This window comes from Monodelphis domestica, chromosome 5 (assembly GCF_027887165.1).
Source record: "Monodelphis domestica isolate mMonDom1 chromosome 5, mMonDom1.pri, whole genome shotgun sequence".
NCBI lineage: Eukaryota > Metazoa > Chordata > Mammalia > Didelphimorphia > Didelphidae > Monodelphis > Monodelphis domestica.
The window spans coordinates 266,616,863-266,641,449 of record NC_077231.1 but is presented as its reverse complement, the minus strand read 5'-3'; the positions used below and the strand labels follow the sequence as shown (position 1 = coordinate 266,641,449).

Sequence of the window (24,587 nt, the reverse complement as noted above, 5' to 3'; positions counted from 1 at the left end):
TAATTGCTATCCTTGCTTTTTAAAACTTTAGTTCATGCATAATAGATTCTACTTCAGCCTTTGATCCAAGACAGTAGAGTAAGGAATGTTCAGAGATCTCCCAAACCACCTCTAAAAATACACAAAAGGAAAAAAAAAGCCACCCCAAAATTTTTGGAGCAGCATAACCAACAAAACAATGAATCAGGGTCTCAGCCAAAGAAAATGTAGAGAGATAAAAGGAAGGACCCATTTCACTGGAGTAAAAGAGGAGAACAGTGAAACTAGCCACATGAGAATTAGCCTGGTGCAAGCACATGCAAAGGATATTATAGTGGCCTGCCAAAAGCACACACAGGGGATCTCTCAGCAACAGAAACAACCCTGGAACTTACAACAAACAAAAGGGAGAGCCAGAAGCTAAGGAGTGGAATCCAGCTAAATCTAGTACCTGTGGCACCCATGGACTGTATTCACTTCATCCTAGAAGTGGAATTGTACTTCACCATATAGGCAAGTTCACAAAAAAGCCCCCAATTTAATAAAGAAAAGATCTGACCTTGGAAAGTTATTTTAGCAACCAAGAAGACCAAAATGCAAACTCGAAAGAGGACCACAATGACAAAAGAGTACTATGTGAAGCCTAAAAGGCAGAGGTGAGAAGATATCAGGCCCCAAATAAACTGAAAGAGCTCAAAAAAAATGAGAGACTTAGAAGAAAAAAAAAGAAAAGAAAAAGATAGAAAAGTAAAAAGATTAGAAGAACTCAGTGAAGAAAAAAGCTTCCTAAACAAAGGAAATAAGAGAAATTCAGACAGGAAAATAACTCTCTGAAGTTCCATCCTTTTACCTTTCCTCACTATGCTATTTTTTTCTTACCTGAATTAAATGTTTCTTTTAGAAGGTATATTGTGATATTCTGGTTTTTAAATCATTCTTCCATCCTCTTCTATTTGTGTGTGAGTTCATTTTATTCACTTTCATAGTGATGATTACTAATTGGATGATTTCCTCCAGTTTATTTTTTCTATTCTCTTCCTCTCCTTTAAGCCTTTCTCTGTTCACATATGTTTTTGCTTTTGACTACAAACTCCCTGAGTTTACCCTCCCTTTTATCTGCCCCCCCTTTCATATTTCCCCTTTCTTTCTTACTTTACTGCAAAGTGAGATTGATTTCTATAGCTGAGTATGGATGTTATTTCTGCTTTGTACTGTACTGGTGGGGAACTCAAGTAGGAATCAAATTGTTGACAGATACTTGGGAAAGTGGGAATAGATAAAAGGTAGCACCATTTCTTAGTCCCCTTCCCCAGGCAGAGCTGTTTGACTATGGCTTCAGGTCTGACTAGAGCCAAAGGGTAAGTGAAAATCCCCTTCAGTCTCTTTCTTCTTAGTTGATGTGTTTTGTAATTCCCCCCCCTAGCACACTGAAGATGATTAAGTATTCAGTGGAACCAAAAATATCTATTTATTGGGTAAAAGGGTTGAGGTATAATGAGTGTAGAGGAAACAGGAAGTCCTTGACTATTTCCCCTCTACAGATGGGTTTAGGGGGTTTGAATCAGGAGTCTGGGACATCCCAGACTATTTTAATATCTTGGTGAGCTCAAGATGTTGGTATTCCTTGTCTCAAAGATATGGTTGGTATAAATCTTCTTCAGGATAAACTCTTGCCTTCCCCTAAGGGAAAAGTCTCTATCCTAATATCACTGATGAATGGCATGAGACTTTTGTTTCTCAGCAAAGGATTAATGGATATAGGTTGTCTTCTCAGCAAGGGGTTTTTGTTCCTTTCCTCTTCAAGCCAAGGAGAGAAAAAGAACCCAGCAGTTCTCAACTGCACCAGTTTTAACTTGGCTGGAATGTTCTATCCCTTTCCCTGATGGCAACAGGATTCCATTTCATCTTTTTTTTCTGAGACAGCTTTTCAAATCCAATCTTTTCCATTCATTTTGGCACTTCCCTCTTTCACAGTACCAATTCTAAGGAGAGTAAGGGGTTCTAGGAGTTAATTTGGACCTGCCATCATTTCATATTTGTCTTTGAGTCTTCATGCATTTTGATTTTGTCACTGTTGCACTCTTCTAAGCTTGCATTTTGGTTTTCTCTTTTGCGAAAATAGTTGTCCAGGAACAGATTTATTCTTTGTCTTTTGCTCAATTTAGGGGGCTGTTTTTTTTGTTAACTTGCCTATATGTTGACATTCAGCTCCATTTCTGAGGTGCAGAGAGCATCATCCTTGTTTTTTTTTTTCTGAGTGTCACATGGAAATTTAGGTGGATTCTACACTTTAGCTACCAGCTTCTCCTGGTTTTGTGAACATTGGATTCGATACTTTCACTGAGTATTCCCCTAGGTATGCTTTCACTGAAGGGTGCTTACACTTGACCAGTCCTCAAACCCCTCAGGATGTGCTTTTTGTTTCTTAAGCCACTTAGACTTTGCTTATACCAGGCCATTCCTCAAGCTCTTCAGAATATGCTTGCACAAAACTATTTCTCATGCTCTTCTGTACATGCTAGGCTTGTGCTGATATTTCTACTGCTTTTTCTTCTGGCCCCAACAAGATGATAGTTACTTCCTGCTATTGTTTTACAATTTTGGGGGGGAATAAACTCTGCTTTACTGTCTTTTGTTGGTTATGTCTCCAAAATTTGTTTCAAGGAGTTGTATCTGAGTGTGTGTGTGTGTGTGTGTGTGTGTGTGTGTGTGTGTATTTGGAGGTGGATTGGGGTGAATTTGGAATGTTCCTTACTCTGCAATCTTGGATACCTTAAGCAGAAGTGATCTCACTAGAGATTTTCAAGCTAGATTACCATTTATATATGATTGGGGAAATTTTTGTTCAGACACAGTTTGAACTATATAGCCCTTGAGGTCTTTTTCAATGCTGAGATTCTGTGATTCTTCTCTCATTTTATCATAAGACAAGAGAGTCTGGATGCATTAATGAAAATCTATAACCACTATTATGGCTACCAAGAATTCAAAGCACATTATAGATATTGGATGGATTTAGACATAGATATAGATATGGATTTTACAGATATAGATATAGATGTAAAGATCAACATCTTCATGAAAGTTAACTATAAGATCTAGGTACATAAAAGTCAAAATTATATTCATATTTTAATGTAATTCACAAATATAATTAGTAAAGAATACTCTCAAGTATATTCCCTTGGTTTGCCATATTTCCTCTTTCTTGCCCATACCAACAGCACTACTAACATCAAATCAGTAAGCAAATTGTGTCCATTTATGAACAAGAAAGTCAGAAAACAATTGGAACTGTGACTTTTACCCAGATCAATCCATGTAGGAATATCCATTTCAATACCACTGTTCAATGGGTAAAATGGCTTTGCTCACTTGACGAAGAGTGATTAATAGATTGTTCTGTTCCTGGGTAGTTTGGTCATCAATACTTCTGTTGTGCAAATTGGAAGCAAACTCATAATAGGTCATCCAAATCCAATGGGCAACATACAAGGTGACAAAATTCTATTCATGCCAATAGTGTGATGGTCCAACCTTGTGAAAAACTTTGTAAAAGCCTATCCTCCTAGAGGTTGAATCACATACCCTAGAAACCACACAATCCACATCAAACTATTTGGTTTCCATTTAGTGTAGTGACACTAATTTACCAAATCATTCCATAGATACCAGGGGAAAAAAAAGGACATTGACTTTACTCTCAGATGGTAATTTTATAGACTTGAAGAACCTATACTAGAGATAATTTCCAAATACTAAAAGCTTATAGGTTCATAGTTTTAGAGATAGGAGGATCTTAGAAGTCATCTATGTCAACCCCACATTTTACAGATAAGAAAATATAGGCCTGGAAAATGTAAGTAGCTTGCCTCTGGTAACAAAAGTAAAAAGACAGAGTCAGGATTAGAATCAGGGTCCTTTTTTATTTTTTATTTTTATTTTTTTAACATTACTTTATTTGGTCATTTCCAAGCATTATTCACTGGAAACAAAGATCATTTTCTTTTCCTCCCCCCTCCCCCCACCACCCTTCACTCTCCCTTAGCCAACGCACGATTCCACTGATTATCACATGTGTTCCTGTTTCTAATCCATTTCCATGTTGTTGGTATTTGCATTAGAGTGTTCATTTAGAGTCTCTCTTCAGTCCTATCACCTCCACTCCTGTATCAGGCAGTTGCTTTTCCTCATTGTTTTTACTCCCACAGTTTATCTTCTGCTTGTGGATAATATTTTTTAGATCCCTGCAGATTGTTCAGGGACATTGCATTGACACCAATGGAGAAGTCCACTACCTTCTATTGTACCACAGTGTATCAGTCTCTGTGTATAATGATTTCCTTTCGCTCTGCATCACTTCTTGGAGGTTGTTCCAGTCTCCATGGAATTCCTCTACTTTATTATTCCTTTTAGCACAATAGTGTTCCATCACCAACATATACCACAATTTGGTCAGCCATTCCCCAATTGATGGGCATCCCCTTGTTTTCCAATTTTTGGCCACCACAAAGAGTGCAGCTATGAATATTCTTGTACAAGTCTTTCTCCTTATTATCTCTTTGGGGTACAAACCTAGCAGTGCTATTGCTGGATCAAAGGGCAGACAGTCTTTTATCACCCTTTGGGCATAGTTCCAAATTGCCCTCCAGAATGGCTGGATCAATTCACAACTCCATCAGCAATGAATCAGTGTCCTCACTTTGCCACATCCCCTCCAGCATTCATTACTTTCCATAGCTGTCATGTTAGCCAATCTGCTAGGTGTGAGGTGATACCTCAGAGTTGTTTTGATTTGCATCTCTCTGATTATAAGAGAAGTAGAGCACTTTTTCATGTGCTTATTAATAGTTTTGATTTCTTTGGCTGAGAACTGCCTGTTCATGTCCCTTGCCCATTTATCCATTGGAGAATGGCTTGATTTTTTTGTACAATTGATTTAGTTATTTGTATATTTCAGTAACTAAACCTTTGTCAGAGGTTTTTATGAAGATTGTTTCCCAATTTGTTGCTTCCCTTCTGATTTTAGTTACATTGGTTTTGTTTGTACAAAAACTTTTTAGTTTGATATATTCCAGATTATTTATTTTTCATTTTGTAACTCTTTCTAAGTCTTGCTTGGTTTTGAAGTCTTTCCCTTCCCAAAGGTCTGACATGTGTACTATTCTGTGTTCGCCTAATTTTCTTATACTTTCCTTCTTTATGTTCAAGTCATTCACCCATTTTGAATTTATCTTGGTGTAGGGTATGAAGTGTTGATCTAAACCTAATCTTTCCCACACTGTCCTCCAATTTTCCCAGCAGTTTTTATGAAATAGTTGATTTTTGTCCCAAAAGCTGGGATCTTTGGGTTTGTCATATACTGTCTTGCTGAGGTCACTTATCCCGAGTCTATTCGACTGATCCTCCTTTCTTTCTCTTTGCCAGTACCAGATTGTTTTGGTGACTGCTGCTTTATAGTATAGTCTGAGATCTGGGACTGCAAGGCTCCCTTCCTTTGTATTGTTTTTTCATTATTTCCTTGGATATCCTTGATCTTTTGTTCTTCCAAATGAACTTTGTTATGCTTTTTTCTAAATCAGTAAAAAAAAATTTTGGAAGTTCCATGGGTATGGCACTAAATAGATAGATGAGTTTGGGTAGGATGGTCATTTTTATTATATTGGCTCATCCTACCCATGAGCAGTTAATGTTTTTCCAATTGTTCAAGTCTAGTTTTAGTTGTGTGGAGAGTGTTTTGTAGTTGTGTTCATATAGTTCCTGTGTTTGTCTCGGGAGATAGATTCCTAAGTATATTATTTTGTCTAAGTATATTATACCATTTGGTGCATATATGTTGATTAATGATATTTCCTCATTGTCTATACTCCCTTTTAACAGAATATATTTACCTTCCCTATCCCTTTTGATCAAGTATATTTTTGCTTTGGCTTTGTCTGATATCATGATTGCAACTCCAGCCTTCTTTCTATCAGTTGAGGTCCAAAAGGTCTTACTCCAACCTTTAGTTCTAAACTTGTGAGTATCGACCCGCCTCATATGTGTTTCTTGAAGACAACAGATGGTAGGGTTTTGGGTTCTAATCCAATCTGCTATTTGTCCACGTTTTATGGCTGAGTTCATCCCATTTACGTTCAAAGTTATGATTGTCACTTGTGGATTTGCTGGCATTTTGATATCTTCCCCTAGTTCTGACTTTTCTTCTTTAGCTATATCCTTTTGAACCAGTGATTTGCTTTGGGTCAGTCCTCCTAGTCCCCTCCCTTGATATGCTTCCCTTTCTAGCCCCTACCTTTTTATGCTCCTTTCCCCTCCCCCCTCTCCTTCCCTCCCTTTTTTATATTCCCTTCCCCCTCCCCTCCTTAATTTTCCTTTCTTTCTTGCCCTGTTGGATAAGATAGAATTCAGGATCCATCTGGATCTAGAAGTTCTTCACTCTCAGATTTGATTTCACTGAGAGCAAGGTTTAAGTAATTCCACTTCATGCTCTCTTCCTCTCCTTCTCATATGAGAGTTCTTCCCCTCCCCTTCCCATATGTATCTTTATATGGGAAAAATCATTCTATTAAGTTCGCCACTATTTCGTGAAGTAAATCTTAGTATCTTAGTATTATCGACGGTTCCCCCCCTCCCTTTTCCTTTCTTTGCCCCCACTTTCACCAAATCTTCTTAATGCCCCAGTCTTTCCCTATGCATGTTTCTTCTAACTACTATTATGATGCATACAATTTTTGAGAGTTACACAAAACATTTTCCCCACATATTAATATATATAATTTGATGTAAATGTAGTCCTTATAGAAGAGAGTTTAGCTTAAAGAAAAAGATAAGATTTATCTCCTTTTCCCTTTCTTTCATATTTACCTTTTCATGTTTCTCTTGCTTTCTGTGCTTGGATATCAAATTTTTCACTAAGTTCTGGTCTTTTCTTAGCAAATGCTTGGAAGTCTTCTATTTTGTTGAATGCCCATACTTTCCCCTGGAAGTATATAGTCAGTTTTGCTGGGTAGTTGATTCTTGGTTGGAGACCCAGCTCTCTTGCCTTTCTAAATATCGTGTTCCATGCCTTGCCGTCTCTTAGTGTGTTAGCCGCTAAGTCATGTGTGATCCTTATGGGAGCCCCCCTATATCTGAAGCTCCTCTTCTTGGCTTCTTGTATGATTTTCTCCTTTTCTTGGAAGCTCTTGAATTTGGCAATTACATTCCTGGGGGTTGTCTTTGGGGATTTAGTATAGAGGATGTTCTATGAACCCTTTCTATTTCTATTTTGCCCCCTTGTTCCAGAACGTGTGGGCAATTTTCTTCAATAATCTCCTTCGCCTCTTTGGGGTACTGGGGAGTCCTTCTGTTCCTTCAAAGGTGATTTTTATGCTCCTTTGATGTAGTCTATTTTGTTCGGTGCCAGGGAGAGGAAGTGTGTGGCGTCTTAGATTGCAGCCATGTTTACCCAGAAGTCCCCTTTTTATTTTTTTTAATGGTACTTATACTTTTAAAAAATGAATCTGAATTTCTCAGTTACCAGCAGTGGATGACACCCAAAATTGCAATGATGTAGGATCAACAATATTCTTAAAGGGTCCATATTTCTCTGCCTTTGTTTAAATTGAACTCATCATTTCATTAGCAGCAAGAAATCCCAATGAGGAAACTAACTCTACCCATGTGGATTAGCAAGTTAATTTAAAGTATTAAAGAGGTACCTGTTACTTGGGCACTATGAGGTTAAATGATTTCTTGAAGACTGTAAAGCTAGTATATATCAGAAACTAGATTTAAGTCCTTGTCTTCTTAATGACTGCCTCTGTTTCCATAATAATAAATATTGATTAAGAAACAAAAAAAGATTCTATTATATTTTAATAATGGATATTGTAGTAGTTTTCTTGTCTCCTTTTCCTAGGCCCTGTCACAACATTACCACCACCCTGTGAGGCTCATCAATTCCCCTGTGTTTATACACCCCAATGTGTGCCGCTGTCTGGAAAATGTAATGGACAGGAAGATTGCATGGATGGAACTGATGAGTTGGATTGCCCTACTGGGTCACCTCCTCAACCCTGCAGAAAACTGGAGTTCCAGTGTTCAACAAATGAATGCATTCCATCCCTCTTGCTATGTGATGGAGTACCAGACTGCCAATTTAATGAAGATGAATCTACTTGCTGTAAGTTACTTTCTCTATCGCACTGTTCCACTGCTTCCAAATGATTAAAAACAAAGACATTGACAGATAAAATAAAAACTCCAATGGTGCTAACCTCAGTGAACAAGCAATTGCATTTGTGTGTGTATGCATGTATACATACACATAGACATAAACACATTTTTTTTATTATTTAGGTCAATGCTAAATATAGTGCATATTAAATATTTGTTCCTTGGGGCACATATAGGAAAGGATTATAGTTTGTACCTAATTAGTCTGAAAAACTTCTATTCTATGGTTTTAGAGAAACTTGTGATGCTCTTAAAACTTATATTGGGGTAAATTTTGTTTCTTTTTAAGATTTGGGAGACAGTTGCTTTCAGATATTACAGTTAGATGAAGAATTTAAGGAAAATTATTCCTTCTTTGTCTTCAGTGTTAGATGGTCAAAAGAGTAGGCAATAAACAGTAATTACCTACTTGAGAAAAAAGGCAGGGTAATGAATTCATTGAGAAAGTTGTAAAGCCTGACCCATTGACATATTAAAAAAAGATTGGCAAAACTATCCAAGGACTAGGTTTAAGGGGAAACTATTATGTGCAATCATATTCCCATGAGGATTCAATAATGGAATATATGTGTTTATTGGACCTGGAAGGAGGAGGGGCCAGAAGGTGGTAAAGGTCATAGTTGAACCTCTAAATTGATCATGAAACAGTGGAGACTTCTGAAGCGCTGGGCCTAGAGTTAGGAATCTGATCCAGTCTCATACACTTACTAGCTATGTGACCCTGAGCAAATTTGTCTGCTGGAATTTCCTCAAGTGAAAAATGGGAATAAAAATGTGCACATATCACTTTGAATTGTTGCAAGAATAAGATTCAATACTATCTGCAGTGTTTAGTAGAGGCACTCAATAAATACATTTTTCCTTCCTTCCTCTCTGCCCCAAAATACTTTAGGCACAGGAGACTAAAGAGTTTTAATAATGTATTTTAGGGGAAGACTGATAATGTAATATAAATATGGTACATAATTAGTGGCAAATGAGAACAAAAATTTCAAAATGATTAGAAATAGAAGAATTTTGGTGGTGTCATGAACAATATAATATAATTCAATCATTCACTAATAAATTATTCATTAATTACCTACTCTTTGCCAGTGGAAGCCCAATGCATGGGAATCTCAGGACAAGGATCATGAGCTAGAAATAGATATTGGAAGAAGAATAAATGTTAACTGAGTAGGAAATATGCCTCAAATTCCTCATTGGCAAGGAAAATATGGTATATAGTTTTCCCTGATGTCCTTTTCTTTAGTTATGGTTTCCAATGCACTACATTGATTTAATAAGAAAGACAATGATCTGATCTTCTTGTTTTCATCTGGTTTATTTTTCCCATAATACATTTCGTTTTGCCAAATTTTTTATAAACTTACAAAATGTTATAAAGTTTTGTAAAATGTATTTTCCTACACAATGTAATTAGTTTTGTCAAATCTTGTGTTATTCTCCTAAAGAGACAGATTTTTATAAAGCAAAGTGTGGTAGAAGAGAGGAATGGCATATTTTAGCCTCTAGGTTGCTCTGATCCAACCAGATCTTGAATGTGGCTTAACTGGTGATGGATGCCATTGACTTCAGACTCTGGGGAAAATAATATATTATTGACAAAGTAGAAGGCTTTTTGTAGGGTGTTATTATTGTCCTATCCCAAGATGGAGATGCTAATCCATTCAATAGAAGCTGATTAGTTTCTGGCTAAGCTGGAGTTATCATTATGAGGTGAAAGTTATTTTGGTAATAATAAATAATCTCATCCATATTGTCTACAGAGAGGGCTATATAGGAGACTGAAAGTTTATACATAATTCTATTAGAATAATAGAGTACAAAAGCATCAGAGAATGAACATAATACTTATCCATCCACCCATAGAAATAGATAGCACTTGGGGGCAACTTGGTAACTCAGTTTATTGAGAGTCAGACCTAGAGACCAGAGATCCTGGGTTCAAATCTGACCTCAGACATTTTCTAGCTATCTGACCCTGAACAAGTTACTTAACCCACATTTCCTAGCCTTACTACTCTTCTGCCATAGAACCAATACACAGAATTAATTCTAAGATGGAAGGTAAGGGTTTAGAAAAAATAGCACTTCTTGTTTTTGATCTGGAAAAGCATCTTGAAGCCATAGAGTGACTCAAGGACACATGATGGTCATAGAAATCCTTTCCTAGCATCAGCATGAGCTGGTATTTTAAAGGCTTTTTATTACACATAAAACAAAATTCCAGCTATTACATTTTGTAGAATGAGCCAACATTATTTTAAAATATATTCATATTATATAGTTATTTTTCTGCTATAAAATCTTTACAGTTTATAAAAACTCCCCCAAAATTGACAGGTATTCAGATCTAAATATAAATAGCAGTTTTCATTTGAACAGAAATAATATTTGTAAAATGTTACAACAGGAAGAGGCTTTTAGAATCATCATATCTAATACAAACTCCTTGTTTTATAGATGAAAGAATGATGTCATTGGAGATAAAGTGACTTGAGTCTAGGACTTTTGACTCCTCATCACTAATTTTTTTTATTACTGTTCTCTTTTTCCCCTCAAGGCTCATAGCTTCATGAATTTAAGAGAATATAGACTATTAGAGACTGTCTAATTCAATATAATTTCTTTTTATAGATATAAGAACTGCATCCTAGAGAATGAATGAAACAGGGCATATTAAATATTTACTTATATCAAAATATTTGGTCAGTGTCAGAGACACAAAACTACAAGTCTTACCCTCCTCTAGTGAAGTAAATGACATTTATATGGTAAAATTTAAATAAGAACACATGTCCTCTGATTCTGAACTGAAAAAAGTGACTGTGGTATTGGAATTGTTTTAATCTTTATAGCAGAAAAACTTTTTGCTTAGAAAATCTGGTTTAATGATTTTCCCTCCTTGTAACAATTTGTTCTAATCCCAGTTCCAACACAAAATAATTCTCTGACAGTAGTAAAGTCATTTAACTGCTCTGGGACTCTGTTTACTCAGCTATCATTTGAGAGGGCTAAAATAAATTAGCTTTAAGCTTTTTTCCACCTCTAATATGTTGTGATGATCAATGAATACTATCTGGGACTGTGGGGAATCACTTTTATCTGGCTCTTTTTTCATATTGGGTATGCATACATCTTACAAAGAAAAACAAAAACAGAAGATCAAAAGAGAGATAGTTCACCACTTTCATGCATTCATTTTATTTCGTATTTACTGGTATTTCATGAAGGGGAGTACATTTGCAGTGGTTGATATTATGTAAATTTATGGATAATAGCTTAAGATATCATTATTTGCATCTCAAATCCTTATTGTTTTCATTGTTTAGTAGTTTAAGTCAAGTCCAACTCTTTGTGGCCCCATTTTGGCTTTGTTTGGGAAAGATAATGGAGTCCTTTGCCATTTTCTTCTGTGACAGAGGCTGGCACTAAAGAAAAAGGTGCTAGCTGAAGAGTGTGTGAAATTGACCGCCTCAAAGGGGGAGGGACCTCAAGGGATTGGAATCTGGACTCTGGCTGGTAGAGGAGTAGTCTCAGTCTTGAGAAGCTGAAGGGAGAGAGTGAAGAAAAGACTTTCTCCTGAAGGCTACCCACTTTTCCTGCTGGTGACTAGAAATCTTTCCCTGCAACATTTCCCAACTGAAGGGACTTTCTGAAGAGAAACCAGAGCAGACTTTACCTCAGTTCCTGTTGCCCAAGGGTGAGTCAACCTGACTTTCTCTCACGAGACTCAGGCTGCCAAGGCCTGAGTCCCCCCCAAACTTGAGGATGGAGGGGAAAGGGTTTAGATAGTGACAGGGACCCCCTTTCCCCACTTCTGTTTCCCATTCTTTTCCTTGCTAGATATTCCTTTGTATTACCTTGATTGAGTTGACATTAAATAGTTAACTTTTCCCCAAGCAGAGCGTGAATGGACAGATCAAGGGGAGACCCTTTGGTCTCAAGTAGTAGAGGTGGGACAAGAGGAATAAGAGCGAATTGGGGAGAGCAGCTTTAACTAAGGATGGAAGGCAGGAGGTGGAAAACCTTCAAACCCCCCTCTCCTTTCTCTAAGTCAACTCTAAACATCAGCTATCTCCCTTGAATCCTGCTTTGAGAAGGGGGGTCTCTTCTCTTTCCCCCCTCTCAATACTGAAAGACTGAACCCCTTGGGTATAAATTATCCTCCTTTTCTAATACACTTCTCCACCTAATTTTACAAATGCGTAAACTGAGATTAACAGGGTTAAGGGACTTGACTAGAGTCAGATAGTTTCTAAGTATCTGAGGTCAGATTTTGAACACAGGTCTTCCTAACTGTGAGCCTGGTGCTCTATCCTGTCACTTGGCTGCCCCAAAGCATAGTATTTAAATGATATTTTCATTATTTTAGTAAAAGTTTTTTTAATGTGCACATTATTTAGTTGTGCTTTTACAATAATAGGGAAAGCAACATGTCTGAATTGATGGTATTAGAAGAGATGAATACTTTGCTTAGAGGTGGCATTTATATTTCAATTTTATTTAGCCACTATGATTAGTCAAAATATATCATAGGTTGTAGATTTGAAATTAATCTTAGAGATCATCTTGTCAAACTGTTTTATTTTACAAATGAAGCAACTAAGGCCTATAGTCAGGTGATTTATTTAGTGCCTTGAAAATAGTAAATAATGAAAATTGAATTTCCCATGGTCATCTATGGAGAAAATAAAGAACCAGCTCATTGGGTATTGGCACAACAGTAACATCATCATATGGAACCTATAATGCATTTCACACTAGAAGGAAATATAGCACTGTCAAATAAGCATCTCACCATTTCCACCATGTCAGTTAAGATAAGCTTTTATTTCAAAAGTCTCCGAGAAGCCATAAGAGACAGCATGGGGTAATAAATAGAGGGCAGCCATAGTCTCCTTATGTTTCCTCTTGCCAGAAATTAGAGAACAAAAGAAATGTCTGGGTTTAAGCCTTTTCAGTTGCAAGGATCTTCTGAATGCAGGGGATGAAATGCAGAGGAACAAAGTCTTCAGAATGGTGACATGGAAAAGATGGAATGATTTATATGAATTTGCAAGTACCAAAAAACAGTTGATAGCAATGGACAGAGAGCTAGGCCTGGAGTCAAGAAGACTTGAGTTCAGATACTTCCTATCTTTGTGACCTTCCCCTGGATTTAATTCCCCTTCATCTCAGTTTTGATAAGTATAAAATGAAGATAATACTAGCACCTAATAATTCCCATGGCTTTTGAAAGAATCAAAAGAGATTATATTTGTAAGGTGCTGAGCTCAGTGTCTGGCATCTTGTAGATGCTTCATAAATGCCAGTTCCATTCTTTGTTTCTTCCCTTGATTTTCTTCCCCAGATGTGTTTCAGTAAAACTTCACATGTGTGACTCCTATAAAGCAGCATTGGTGAACCTTTTCTGAGGGCAAATTCAAGCTGTCTGTGAGACCCCGCATTACAGGAGAGAGCTGGCTTTGGGTGGCTGGGCAGAAGGGATGGGCATGCAAAAATGTCCCTCAGAGTCTGGGAAGAGAGGTAACAGAGTAGCTCCCCAAGTGCTGGCTCTACCATAGGGGAATTGGTTTTTGAATGGCATCAAATGTGTTTTCCTATGAGTTTCAAGTCAGCAAGTGTTTATTTAATGCTTAATCTATTTCTTCTGTGTTTGACTTGAGGAAAACAGAGTCAAAAAGTACATCTTTAAGGAACTTCCCTTCTAGGGTGGGGGACAACCTATAAATAACCAAGTATACACAAGAACATATACTTAGTATATGAAAGGTAATCTCAGAAAGGAAGGCACTAATTAATGAGCAACTAAGGAAAAGGCTTCTGAAAAGGTGATATTTGAAGTGAATGTTAAAGGAAGCCAGGAAAACCAACAGATGGATTTGAAGGGACGGAGCATTCCAGGATTACTGGGAAAGATAACCAGTGAAAAAGCACAGTGTGGAGAGAACACATGTGAGAAATAGATCAGAGACAGAGACAGAGAGAGAGAGAGAGTAGATTGTTTAGATGTATTGCAGAACGTATATAGAAGAGTGATATATGAAATGTCTGAAAAAGCAGGAAGGTGTCATGTTATGAAGTACTTTAAATGCCAAGCAAAGGAACATATTTGATCCTGAAGGTAATAGGGAGCTCCTAAAACTCACTGACCAGGGGACTGATATAATCACACCTGTGCTTCACGGGGAAAAAAAAAATCATTTTGGCAGCTGAGTTAAGAATGTTTTGCAACCTAGAGAGGCTTGGTGCTAGGCTATCAGTGCTTCCATCATTAAAACAGGTGAAAAGAGATGAGAGGCTACGTGAATTGTAGAAGCAATCCTGTTCAAGAAAAAAAAAAGAGAACATATACAAGAGATGTAGTATAGGTAGGTGGTATGAGATTTGGCAATATTTTGGATATGTGAACTCAGTGGGAATGAGACTTTGTCCCTGTGAGCAGAAAGGATAGTGGTACTTTGATCATAAATAAGTTGGAAAGAAAAATGGGTTTTGAGGAGCAAGATAATGAGATACATTTAGACGTGTTGACTATGAGGTGGCTTGTGGCTAATGGGAGACTAAAAATAAAACTTCTAAATTAAAAAAAAAAAAACTCTAATGATAAAAGTAAATCCCAAGAGTTGCTAATCCAAGAAAGAAAACCACAGTGATAGAATTATTTTTACTTATTTCTTGATATTTGGCTAAGTTCTAGATGAAGGAGTGGTTGTTAAATGTGGACCCAGAAATGGATAAGTTGGGCAGGTGATAATATACAGATTCTATAGGAATAAGGAATAAGGTTTTATGGGAGAAAATTCTCTTCATGACACATAGTTACTTATTGTGTAATAAGTCAAATTACATACTGTAGGAATTTTTTGTTAGGCAGTAATATATCAAGAAAAAAATTTCAGACCTTGAGTAGGATGTGTACATACCTTATCCTAGCTCTCATTGTTTCTGTTGCTGTACATGTGTAGTCAAAAGTGTCCAGCAAAGCTCATGGATTGGAACTGGTTCTTTGCTTTTTGTTTGTTGGTTTATTTCAACTATACCAAAGACATTAACCAGTTTTTATTCTCTTTTTTAAAAGTGGATTCAAAGGCAACAAAAGATTATGTTTTGATGCCTTCATTAACTACTAGAGCTCTGAAATCCTATTTCAGCTCATTGATATTATTTATTAAAGAAAAAGAAAAAAACTTTTTACAAAAGCTTCCACTTATTTATTTATGTCAAACTGACTAATATTTTAGGTTTAAACAAACATTAAAAATTACTATATGTATAATTTATTATATAACCAAAAGCACACAAATCATTATTATATATCATTTATAAGAAATGGCTCAAAATCACCTCTATCTCTCTCTCTAATTCCTTACTCCTCTTCTACTGGATAAAGTCCATCATTCATCATTCTCAGGATACCCTTTAAAGTCATTTCTCAAAAATTTTCAATTTACTCACAAGGTAAAAATTGAGAAAGTTCTTTCAGAAAGTTATCTAGGGTTTTTTTGTTGTTGTTGTTTCCTCACAAATTCTCTCAACATGTCAATGTTAACAGTCTCTACAGAATGACTGTTAAACACTTTGTCTCTTCTCAGACTCCAAAAAGAATTAAAATAATTTGTTACATATGGGAATTTATATCTTGAATAATGAATTTTTTCCTTCCCCTCCCATCTATCCTTCTCATTCATGATTTGGAATATATTCAGATAATTTTAGCTAATTTTAGCATTAGCCATAAAAGAAAAAAATATTTAAAAATTGGAATTAGAATCATTAGAATCAGTAAATGACTCATTCTAATTCCAAATAGAAATGTATTTTGAGTTTTGTCATTCCATATATTCATGAATCAGTGTCATTCCCTTTGTTTAATCAAGAGTTGGCTCCAGTGCATGGCCATCTCAATTTTTATAAGTGATCTCAAGTATACCTATGTCTATATTTATATGATACTAATGTCAAGGAAAAAGTAAAAACAGTAGTAAACAACAGCAAGATAAATGAACAGAATCAAACAGTATTGGAATGCTTTTATTTCAGTATGCCTCCCTGAATCTTTATAAGGGTTGGGTGATTATTATATTCCAACTTTAATTAGTTTTAAACTTAATTAGTTTTTCTTTTGTCAATTTATAGATTGAAACTATTCAGTCCTTTGTAAATAGAGTATTGTCACAGTTGAATGAGATCTCTTATATCTCACATATCTTACCCTTTCTCCACAACCTGGCTCCTATACACTTTTTCATCTTATCTTCCATTATGCTTTTCATTAGCACAATACTAGGAAATATTAGAGTGGAAGGATATAACTGTATTTGTGAGCCAGAGTTGAAAATCAGAATTTTCTTCTTCCTGGATTAGAAATAAATAACCCTTTAACTAAGGCTGGGCAGCCAGACTTTGGCCAAAGACACTGAAATTTACAGTATTTATCATTCTTGCTTTATTTTAGCATCAACAACTAGTTATCAAGTGTAATTGGTTAAATCAGAATGCAGTGACACTGACACCCCCAAACCCCTATAGAAAACTATGCTCAAAATGAGTTCCATTCCAGCAGTAGCCTTATAATGTCCCCATCTCCCATTTAACTGAATTTGTTTTAAAAGTGTCCATTTGAATCAACATTGTGTACTTCCTAGTCCAGGTACATTTTGTGAGGCTTGTAAATGCTCAGATTGCATCTGGAGACAATGGAGTTATTGAGGAAAGTTACTGTTGATGACCTATTGAACAGCAATCAAGTGGAGGTGACCTATTACAAATTATAGATGGGTGGAATAAAATTCAGGAAGAAAAGATAGGAAAAAGTACAAGAATTAGTGTCACATCAAAGCCTTGATGGACTAGAATTTAGGGATATGTTTCCCTTTGAATGTTGTCTATGCCTCTAGCTATTGACTCAGTGAAGAAGTGGTCAGAAGTTTATCTGGAAAGTCTTTGTCCCTTAGGGTTCTGCGGGTCTGAGCTTTGATCCTTTGTTGCTTTAGAGGTAGGACATGGAATATAAAAAGATGTTGTGAAATGATAGTATGTTAGTGATTCACCCTAATATTTTAATTTCTGAAAATTAGCTGTTCAGTTCATTCTATCATCTATAGATAATAGGTCTTGATCATGACTACAAGGACTTCCACAAACATGGTCTCTCTGAGGCTAATGAATTTCCTTTCAGTGTACCTTGGACCTTCTTACCTCTATTCATATGTCATGCCATAAGGTCAGCTATGTTTTACATTTCTCCTCCTCTCTGATCCTGTCATTTTTTTCAAGATTCAGAATAAAATTTTTTAAAGTAATCCTGATTGCCCGAGCATTTTCTCAACAGCTTTGGTCTTATATAATCCACCCCTTTTTGATGACTAATTATGTACTACACTATGACATCTCTTCAACATTTCTTATCTGAAAATAGTATTTAAATTTTATATTATTGCTTTGCTTTTCATGTGTTGATAACTCTCTGTTCTCATCCATATGGACTAGAAAATTTCAATGAGTAGTGTGATGGGCTTAATGTGTGGTATAGTGAAAAGAGAACAGGATTCAGAATCGGGCAATCTGGGTACAAATATTAGTACTTGTTTAACTTTGGACAAGTCATTGTCTCCTGAGGATTTAGTTTTCTCATCTGTAAAAATTATTTGGATGAAGAAGGCTCAAGTTGCCATTTGGCTTTAAGCAGGCAAAAAAGGTACATGGTATTCCAATGTAGAATAATACAGAGGTGAGAAGGAACAACTTATGCTAACAGAGCAGTAAAGAAATTAGTTGGGGACTATTATATGTGTTGATGATCTTATAAAATAAATTGTGAAACAGTGGCTGTTTTAACTTTTATTTATCTCTTCTATCAGTAATCAAAGTACCTTGCAGGTATAAGCACTCAATCATTTTGTTAATTTTATTTATTTATTAAATATAGTTGGGGAAAGGTACTCTCTAGAACCATGGTGAAAAACCTATGGCATACCTGCCACAGATGCAATGTGGAGCCTGTAATAGATGTCCATTTTAGGAGATTTATGGTAATAGGACAAAGATACCAGGAAGCCAGCTAAAAGAAAAGCTGGATCTTATACTCCCCCCACACACACACACACAGCACTTCCTGTCTCTTTTTCAACTGATCTAAAAGTTCTCAAAAATGGTAAGCTTGAAGGGTTTCCCCAATAACTAATCCCACAATTTAGATCTTTTAAATTATATATGATTTCTGTTCGAAGTTATGCAGATAAGAAAATTTCCTTTGTTTGAATTTCCACAGAAACTCACAATTATATCAGTATGAATTTTGTGTATGTTCTAATTATGAAATGTTATATACTCCAGTCTATGAGATTTATTTCCATGTTATACTTATGTGTGATTGTATATATGTGCATGTACCTATGTGTGAAGTTAACATGTATGACAAATTCGTACGTGACCTCATCACCATCAGTTCTAGATTTCAAACTCTTTCCATTTCCTTGGTATTGATTGTAGAAATATACGTGTCTTGGGTTTTTCATCTGTGCAGCATACATGTGTTGTCTGTCATCTCACCTATATTATAGTCCCATGTTATTTTACACACAGTAACATGCATGCATGTAATCTCTTTGTATGCATGTATGTAAGATTATTTTTTTTTGTTTGCTCATGCATGGAAGTAAGTTTGAATTCTTCATGCGAGCCTGTCAGTCTTTATGAATTGGTTCTTCATTTGTGAAAGTATTATTTTCCATATGATGAACTTCATGTGTGGGTGTATGTAGTATGTTGTACCATATACATTTTCAAGATGTATTTTATGATTTTGAAATATGACATTGTCTAATATTATTTGATGTTTAATTTCACAAGGGGTTTCATTTCATGTAGATTTAGCTTCTTTAAGATGTTTCTGTTAGGAGATTATCTTGTCTTTTGAATTTTTCTTGGAGATAAAATTTTCCTTTACTCTATGTTCTTGTTGGTATAGATAGAATTGTACATAACATAATGTGTTTTGCAGAGATGTATCTTCTTAGTTAAGTAACTTTGATTCATTCTCATTATTGTTGTTGTAAACAGAGACCATTTCTTATTGGAGCTATAATCTTCATATATGGGGCTATTTCATCATTGCTTTTGCACTGCTTATTTCTATTATAACTTGTACTCTCGTGTCTTTCATTTGTGTTATTATTTTTATGTCATGGTCAGTGCTTTCAATTTTACTCTTCTACTCTCATGTATAGCTTTCTATTTATGGGGACAATAGTTAAGATATTACTAGGGCTCTTGACAATACTTCAGATATTTTCTTATGCATTTTCTTTGTTATTTCTTATTCTTCTATATTGCTGTTAATATTATAGGCATAATGTTTTCAACATCATGGCCATGCTGTTTTTTCTTTTGAGATGTCTGAGACTATGAGGTAACATCTTCATGGTGTACCCTCCCTCTCTTCCTCCCCCTGAAAGAGGTTTGTTTTTTTTTTTAAAGTGGAGGTTGAGAGAGATGGGTAACCTGTTTCTGTTCTTATCCATAAGTTCGTATCAAAAGTCTTTGATAACAAATTCATCTAATGCGTGCTTCAATAGCATCCTAGGTGTTTTCCATCTTCCATTACTAGGGTCTTTGTACTTATCATAGTTATAAAGTTAGAGTTTGTCAATGAAAACCTAGAGCTATTCTTGATGTAATTAAATTCCTTAATTGTTCTCTTGTCAGATTTTATACCTAGGACTAGTCTTTGTTCTCACAAGGTTTTGTGTTGTATTTTACCCTATGGAACTCAAACAAATCCGATTTCAATCCTTCTCCACAGATGGTATTTGTCATGTTATGTTGTTGAAATTAGAGAATAGATGTGAAATTGTATATCTATCTCTCCTCCAGTTTGTTCTTTAATGTGTTTCTTCCCATTCATAATCACTGTCTGTATAGATAGATACTTCCTCATCATCAATATTTCTCTCAAGGTCTAATTTATCTATCAATTCTTCATAACTATTAACTCCAGGAATGGCAAATATTTTCTTTATTGACATAGAGTTTCCTCTGTTCTCCATGATATCATCTTCATCATTATATTCATAAGATTTTGTTTGTTCTGGATCTAAGTATTCACTTTGCCCATTTGTGTCCCACACATCCCAATCTTTGTTAACTTTCTCATGAAGCTTGAAAAATTCATAAGGTTCTAGTTCAACATCACTATTATGGTCCATTATTATCATACCATTTGGTGTTAAATCATCTTGGTCTGAGTCTGACTCTTGGTCACTGAATTCTGTAATTCTTGTGTTTTTCATTGAATTTTGTTCAGTGCCATGTAAACTTGTGTCAGATGTTGTTAATTTAGATTTTATGTTTTGATCTAACCCTATGTCACCAGCTTTTATTTTTTCCACTTCTGTTTCTAGTTGTTTCTCATTAACAAGCTATAGAGTTGTGTTCTGTGGTGATAAACTTGATGTTATGGGGTTCACTGCTTCTTGCAAATATGCAATGCTGTTACTAAAATTTGTAGGTTCTACCCTCTCTCCAGTCTCAAGATTTTGTTCATCTGCCCTCTCTTTTGACTCTGTTGAGGTAGAAGCCTTTCCCTCTATGATGTTATCTTCTGGGAATGACTTTAGTATAGCTGCATTTCCCCCTGTATCCCTGGGATGTGTGTATTCATTTTTCCCCACTCTACTTCATACATATGGTTCAGGTTTCTGTGTGGATATTGAATTTATTGTCAATGTATCACTTTGCGCTGTACTATCTTCATCTGCCATTTGTATTGTTGGACCATTTAAATCTTCTTGGTTTAATTCATTTCCTGACTGATCTTCATTTATATTTGAGTGTATATTGTTTTCTTCTTCACTGGAATATCAAGTTAAGCCATAGCTATTTGTAAGTTCATATAGCTTGACTTGGTCAGACTTCCCCCCTCCATTTAGAATGTTGGCTTCATGGGAGTTGCTTGAACCCTTGGCCATCATGGCAGTTGTTGTGCCCTGCATTGTATCTGTATTTTCAAATCTAACTGCTATTACATTTCCAATACTTTGAATATGATCACTAATATAAACTGTATTTTCAGCTCCATTTCCCTTTAGATTTGAATTTTCCACTTTATTTTGCATAGGGTAAAAAAAATTAAAGCTTCTGGGTTCGTTAGATATTTTCTTTAAGGAAGTCTGTACCAAATAGCTCTCTGAAGTTTTAATATGTCCAAGTGGGGTTATATCTATGTCAATAAGATTATCTACATTGTTTATAGTTCCTATAAATGTATCTGCAATAGTAACCTTAGTCCGTGCATTTTTTGTTATTATGTTGCAGGGAATTGAAATTTTGTTTAACTGTTTCTTCCAACAGTTTATGATTATGTTTATGTAAATTTTCATGAATTCTCTTTCTCTTCATTTTAATCCCTGAACCCCATCTGGAGTCAAAGAAGTGTTCTAGATATACTTTTTTCTGTCCTTTGCTTTTCTCTTGACTGGCTACTCTGCCCCTTCTGTATGAATCTCCAGTATCAGCTTATATCTGTGCTATCATGTTTTTAATCTCTTGATCTAACTCCTGTACTTGTCTCTGATGTTCACTCAAGATTTGATTTTGTTTGTCATCATAACTTCTCACAGACCCTATAATTCACTTTTAGGTACCACCCATGTGTTTTCTTTTCTCTTTATACTTTTATATTTTATTCCTGCAAGTCCCTCATTATTCGTCACATCCTGCCATTCCCTTCTGTCATCCCCTTGTTTATTTCCAAGTATCTTCAATTCCTGGCTTCATAAGATATGTCTCCCTTTTGTTACAACATCTTATTACTTTGGTTTTGCCCCTGTTTTTATGACTTGTCTTATGCTATCAAGGTCTGATACCTCTGATTCGTTTTCAACTTGCAATGCTGGCAGCAAGAATTTGTTTTGGATCTGTAATATGTTCTCCCCTGTGTACCTTTGTTGTTTTGTTCATATTTCTTTTTTAGGTAACAGCCTTTGTGGCAAAGAAAGCACTTTCCCCTTTCTCTCTGACGTCTCTGCTGCTGGTGTGAGGGTATAGAGTAGATTTTGATGTTTTGTAAATTCTTAATTTACTCAATCTCCTTTTCTTTAAGAGATTACTTTGCATGTTGCAATTTTTGTTTTAATTCTTTCTATTCTTGCTCTTGTTTTCTATGACTATCAAATAAGTAACTTGCTGCATCATGTAATAGTAATTTTAATATTATCATATTGAGAAAAATAGTTTCTTAATGGAATTTTTCAGATGGGAATTGCAATCTCTTAAGAATTGCCTTCTAACATGTGCCACTGATTCTTCTGAATCTTGGTTAATACCCATGAGTGATTACACTATCTCTGTGTGTCTGTCTATGTAGCTTGCAGGATGCTCATTATTTTCTTGACTTTGTCAAATTTCCTCCAAGCATTTGACTCGGGAAAAAATGACTTTATTGCTTATAGAAAATCATCCCTACATTTTCTCAGATAAGGCAGACTGGTGGGATTGGCAAAACCAAAATCCTCCCTTTCCCTCTCTGTGGGCCAACTGGTCAAGGAAATGTCCTTCCTGGTCTTCTCTATGAACTGCCTGTGTTCATGTGGGCTAAATAATTCGAACAAAAGGAAATATGAATCTTGAAAATCAGGCTTGAATATTTTGAAGGTCCTTTTCAGTTCCTTTAAAGCAAGGTGAGGCTCATTTAAAAATTTTGGAAACCTTCTTTCTTTTAAAACCCTTACCTTCTGTCTTGGAGTCAATACTGAGTATTGGGTCCAAGGCAGAAGAGTGGTAAGGGCTAGGCAATGGGTCAAGTGACTTGCCCAGGGTCACACAGCTGGGAAGTGTCTGAGGCCAGATTTGAACGTAGGACCACCCATCTCTAGGCCTGGCTCTCAATCCACTGTGCTACCCAGCTTCCCCCTTGTGCTACCCAGCTGCCTGCTATGGAAACCTTCTTTTGATGGAATCAAATTCCTGGGTGAAGAATTGTTTATGTAACTTAGAATGGACCATTCCAGCTGATTCAGAAATCTTGGCTATATCCCTTAGAGGCAAGATATTTTTGGTGTTGATATCTTCCTTGGGTTTTCCCTCATCCCCTTTCTTATTCTGATCTTTAGATTTCCTGTCCTTTTCTTTGTTTCCTTTATCCATCAGCCCTGTTGTCTTTTTCCCATTCCCATCCTTAGCCTGCCATTGTCCTTGTTTCTGCAAATATTCTTCACACATTTTCCTGGCCATTTGTTCAAGGTTGGTATCTAATACAAGAATCTGAGCTGCTTTCTTAGGTGTTATGAATTTAATCATATTCTTGATATAATAGCAGTCTGAATTGTAATTGAATAATAACAGTCTAAATTGCAGCCATAGCAAATACATATGCCTGAATTATAATTCTTCATTCCATTGTGTTGGTGGTAAATGGCATGATAGTTATGAAAGCCATGGCATTTGCTATTACTCCTATAGTGTCCATTACTACATTATTGCTGTACAAAATGGTGTACATCCAATAACAGGCAAATGCAGCCAATTCTAATGCTCCACAATCTAGTTGTAACATCATCTTCTTCCCTCACTTTATTTCTCTCAGTCTGGGACAGGTAGGATTTGTCTTGGGGTGCCAAATTGTAATAGATGCCAGTATTAGGAGATTTATGGTAACAGGACAGAGACACCAGGAAGCCATCTAAAGGAAAGGCTGGATCTTACACTCCTCCCCCCACACTACTCCCTGTCCCTTTTTCAACTGATATAAAGGTTCTTCTCAGAAATGGTAAGCTTGAAGGGTTTTCCCAATAACTAATCCCACAATTTAGATCTTTTAACTAAAAAGGTTTTATTCTTTAAGGTAAAGGAAGTAGGGAGATGGGAGGGTGTGAGAGGAAAATAGGTTTCCCTAATCTTATAAATTATCTCTGTTGATTAAAAGATTGAGATATAATTTTGAATTTTAAGAAACTCAGTCAGTTTTCCTAAAGAGAGATGTTGATCACAAGAGGCTGACAAGATTTCTCCTGAATTGAAACCAAGGATCTCTACATCATTCAATCTCCTGAATAGGCAATGCCCAAAGAGAGTTTGTTTTTTCCAACCTGCCTTTCCACAGTCAGAAAAGGAAGTGCATTCAAGCTGTTGGGATTCCCCACTTTCCTCTTCAAAATTCTATTGGAACCTTGTCTCCATCTAGTTGATTGAGGGTTCACCAAAATTCCAACTCTCTTGCTTTTTCTTGCAAATCTCTTTTGTGTTGCAATCTCATCTTTATTAACCCTCTGTGTGGGCACATGCACTGTTTCCACTGGTGCTCTTCGTTAGAAAGGCAGAGGGACTCAAGCAGAGTTTCCTTCCCACTTCCTGCTTTCCACCAAGCCTGATGACATTTTTTCATT

The 24,587-nt window shown here is 36.0% G+C and overlaps 1 protein-coding gene across 1 annotated transcript in view; it reads left to right on the top strand.

Moving 5' to 3' along the window:
* The window catches only part of MALRD1 (MAM and LDL receptor class A domain containing 1), a 1,015,998-nt gene that overhangs the window by 800,911 nt on the left and 190,500 nt on the right, over positions 1-24,587 (top strand). Inside the window, exon 35 of the mRNA XM_007504899.2 lies at positions 7,880-8,143. Coding sequence (XP_007504961.2) covers positions 7,880-8,143 — 264 coding nt within the window. The remainder of the gene's footprint in view (positions 1-7,879; positions 8,144-24,587) is intronic.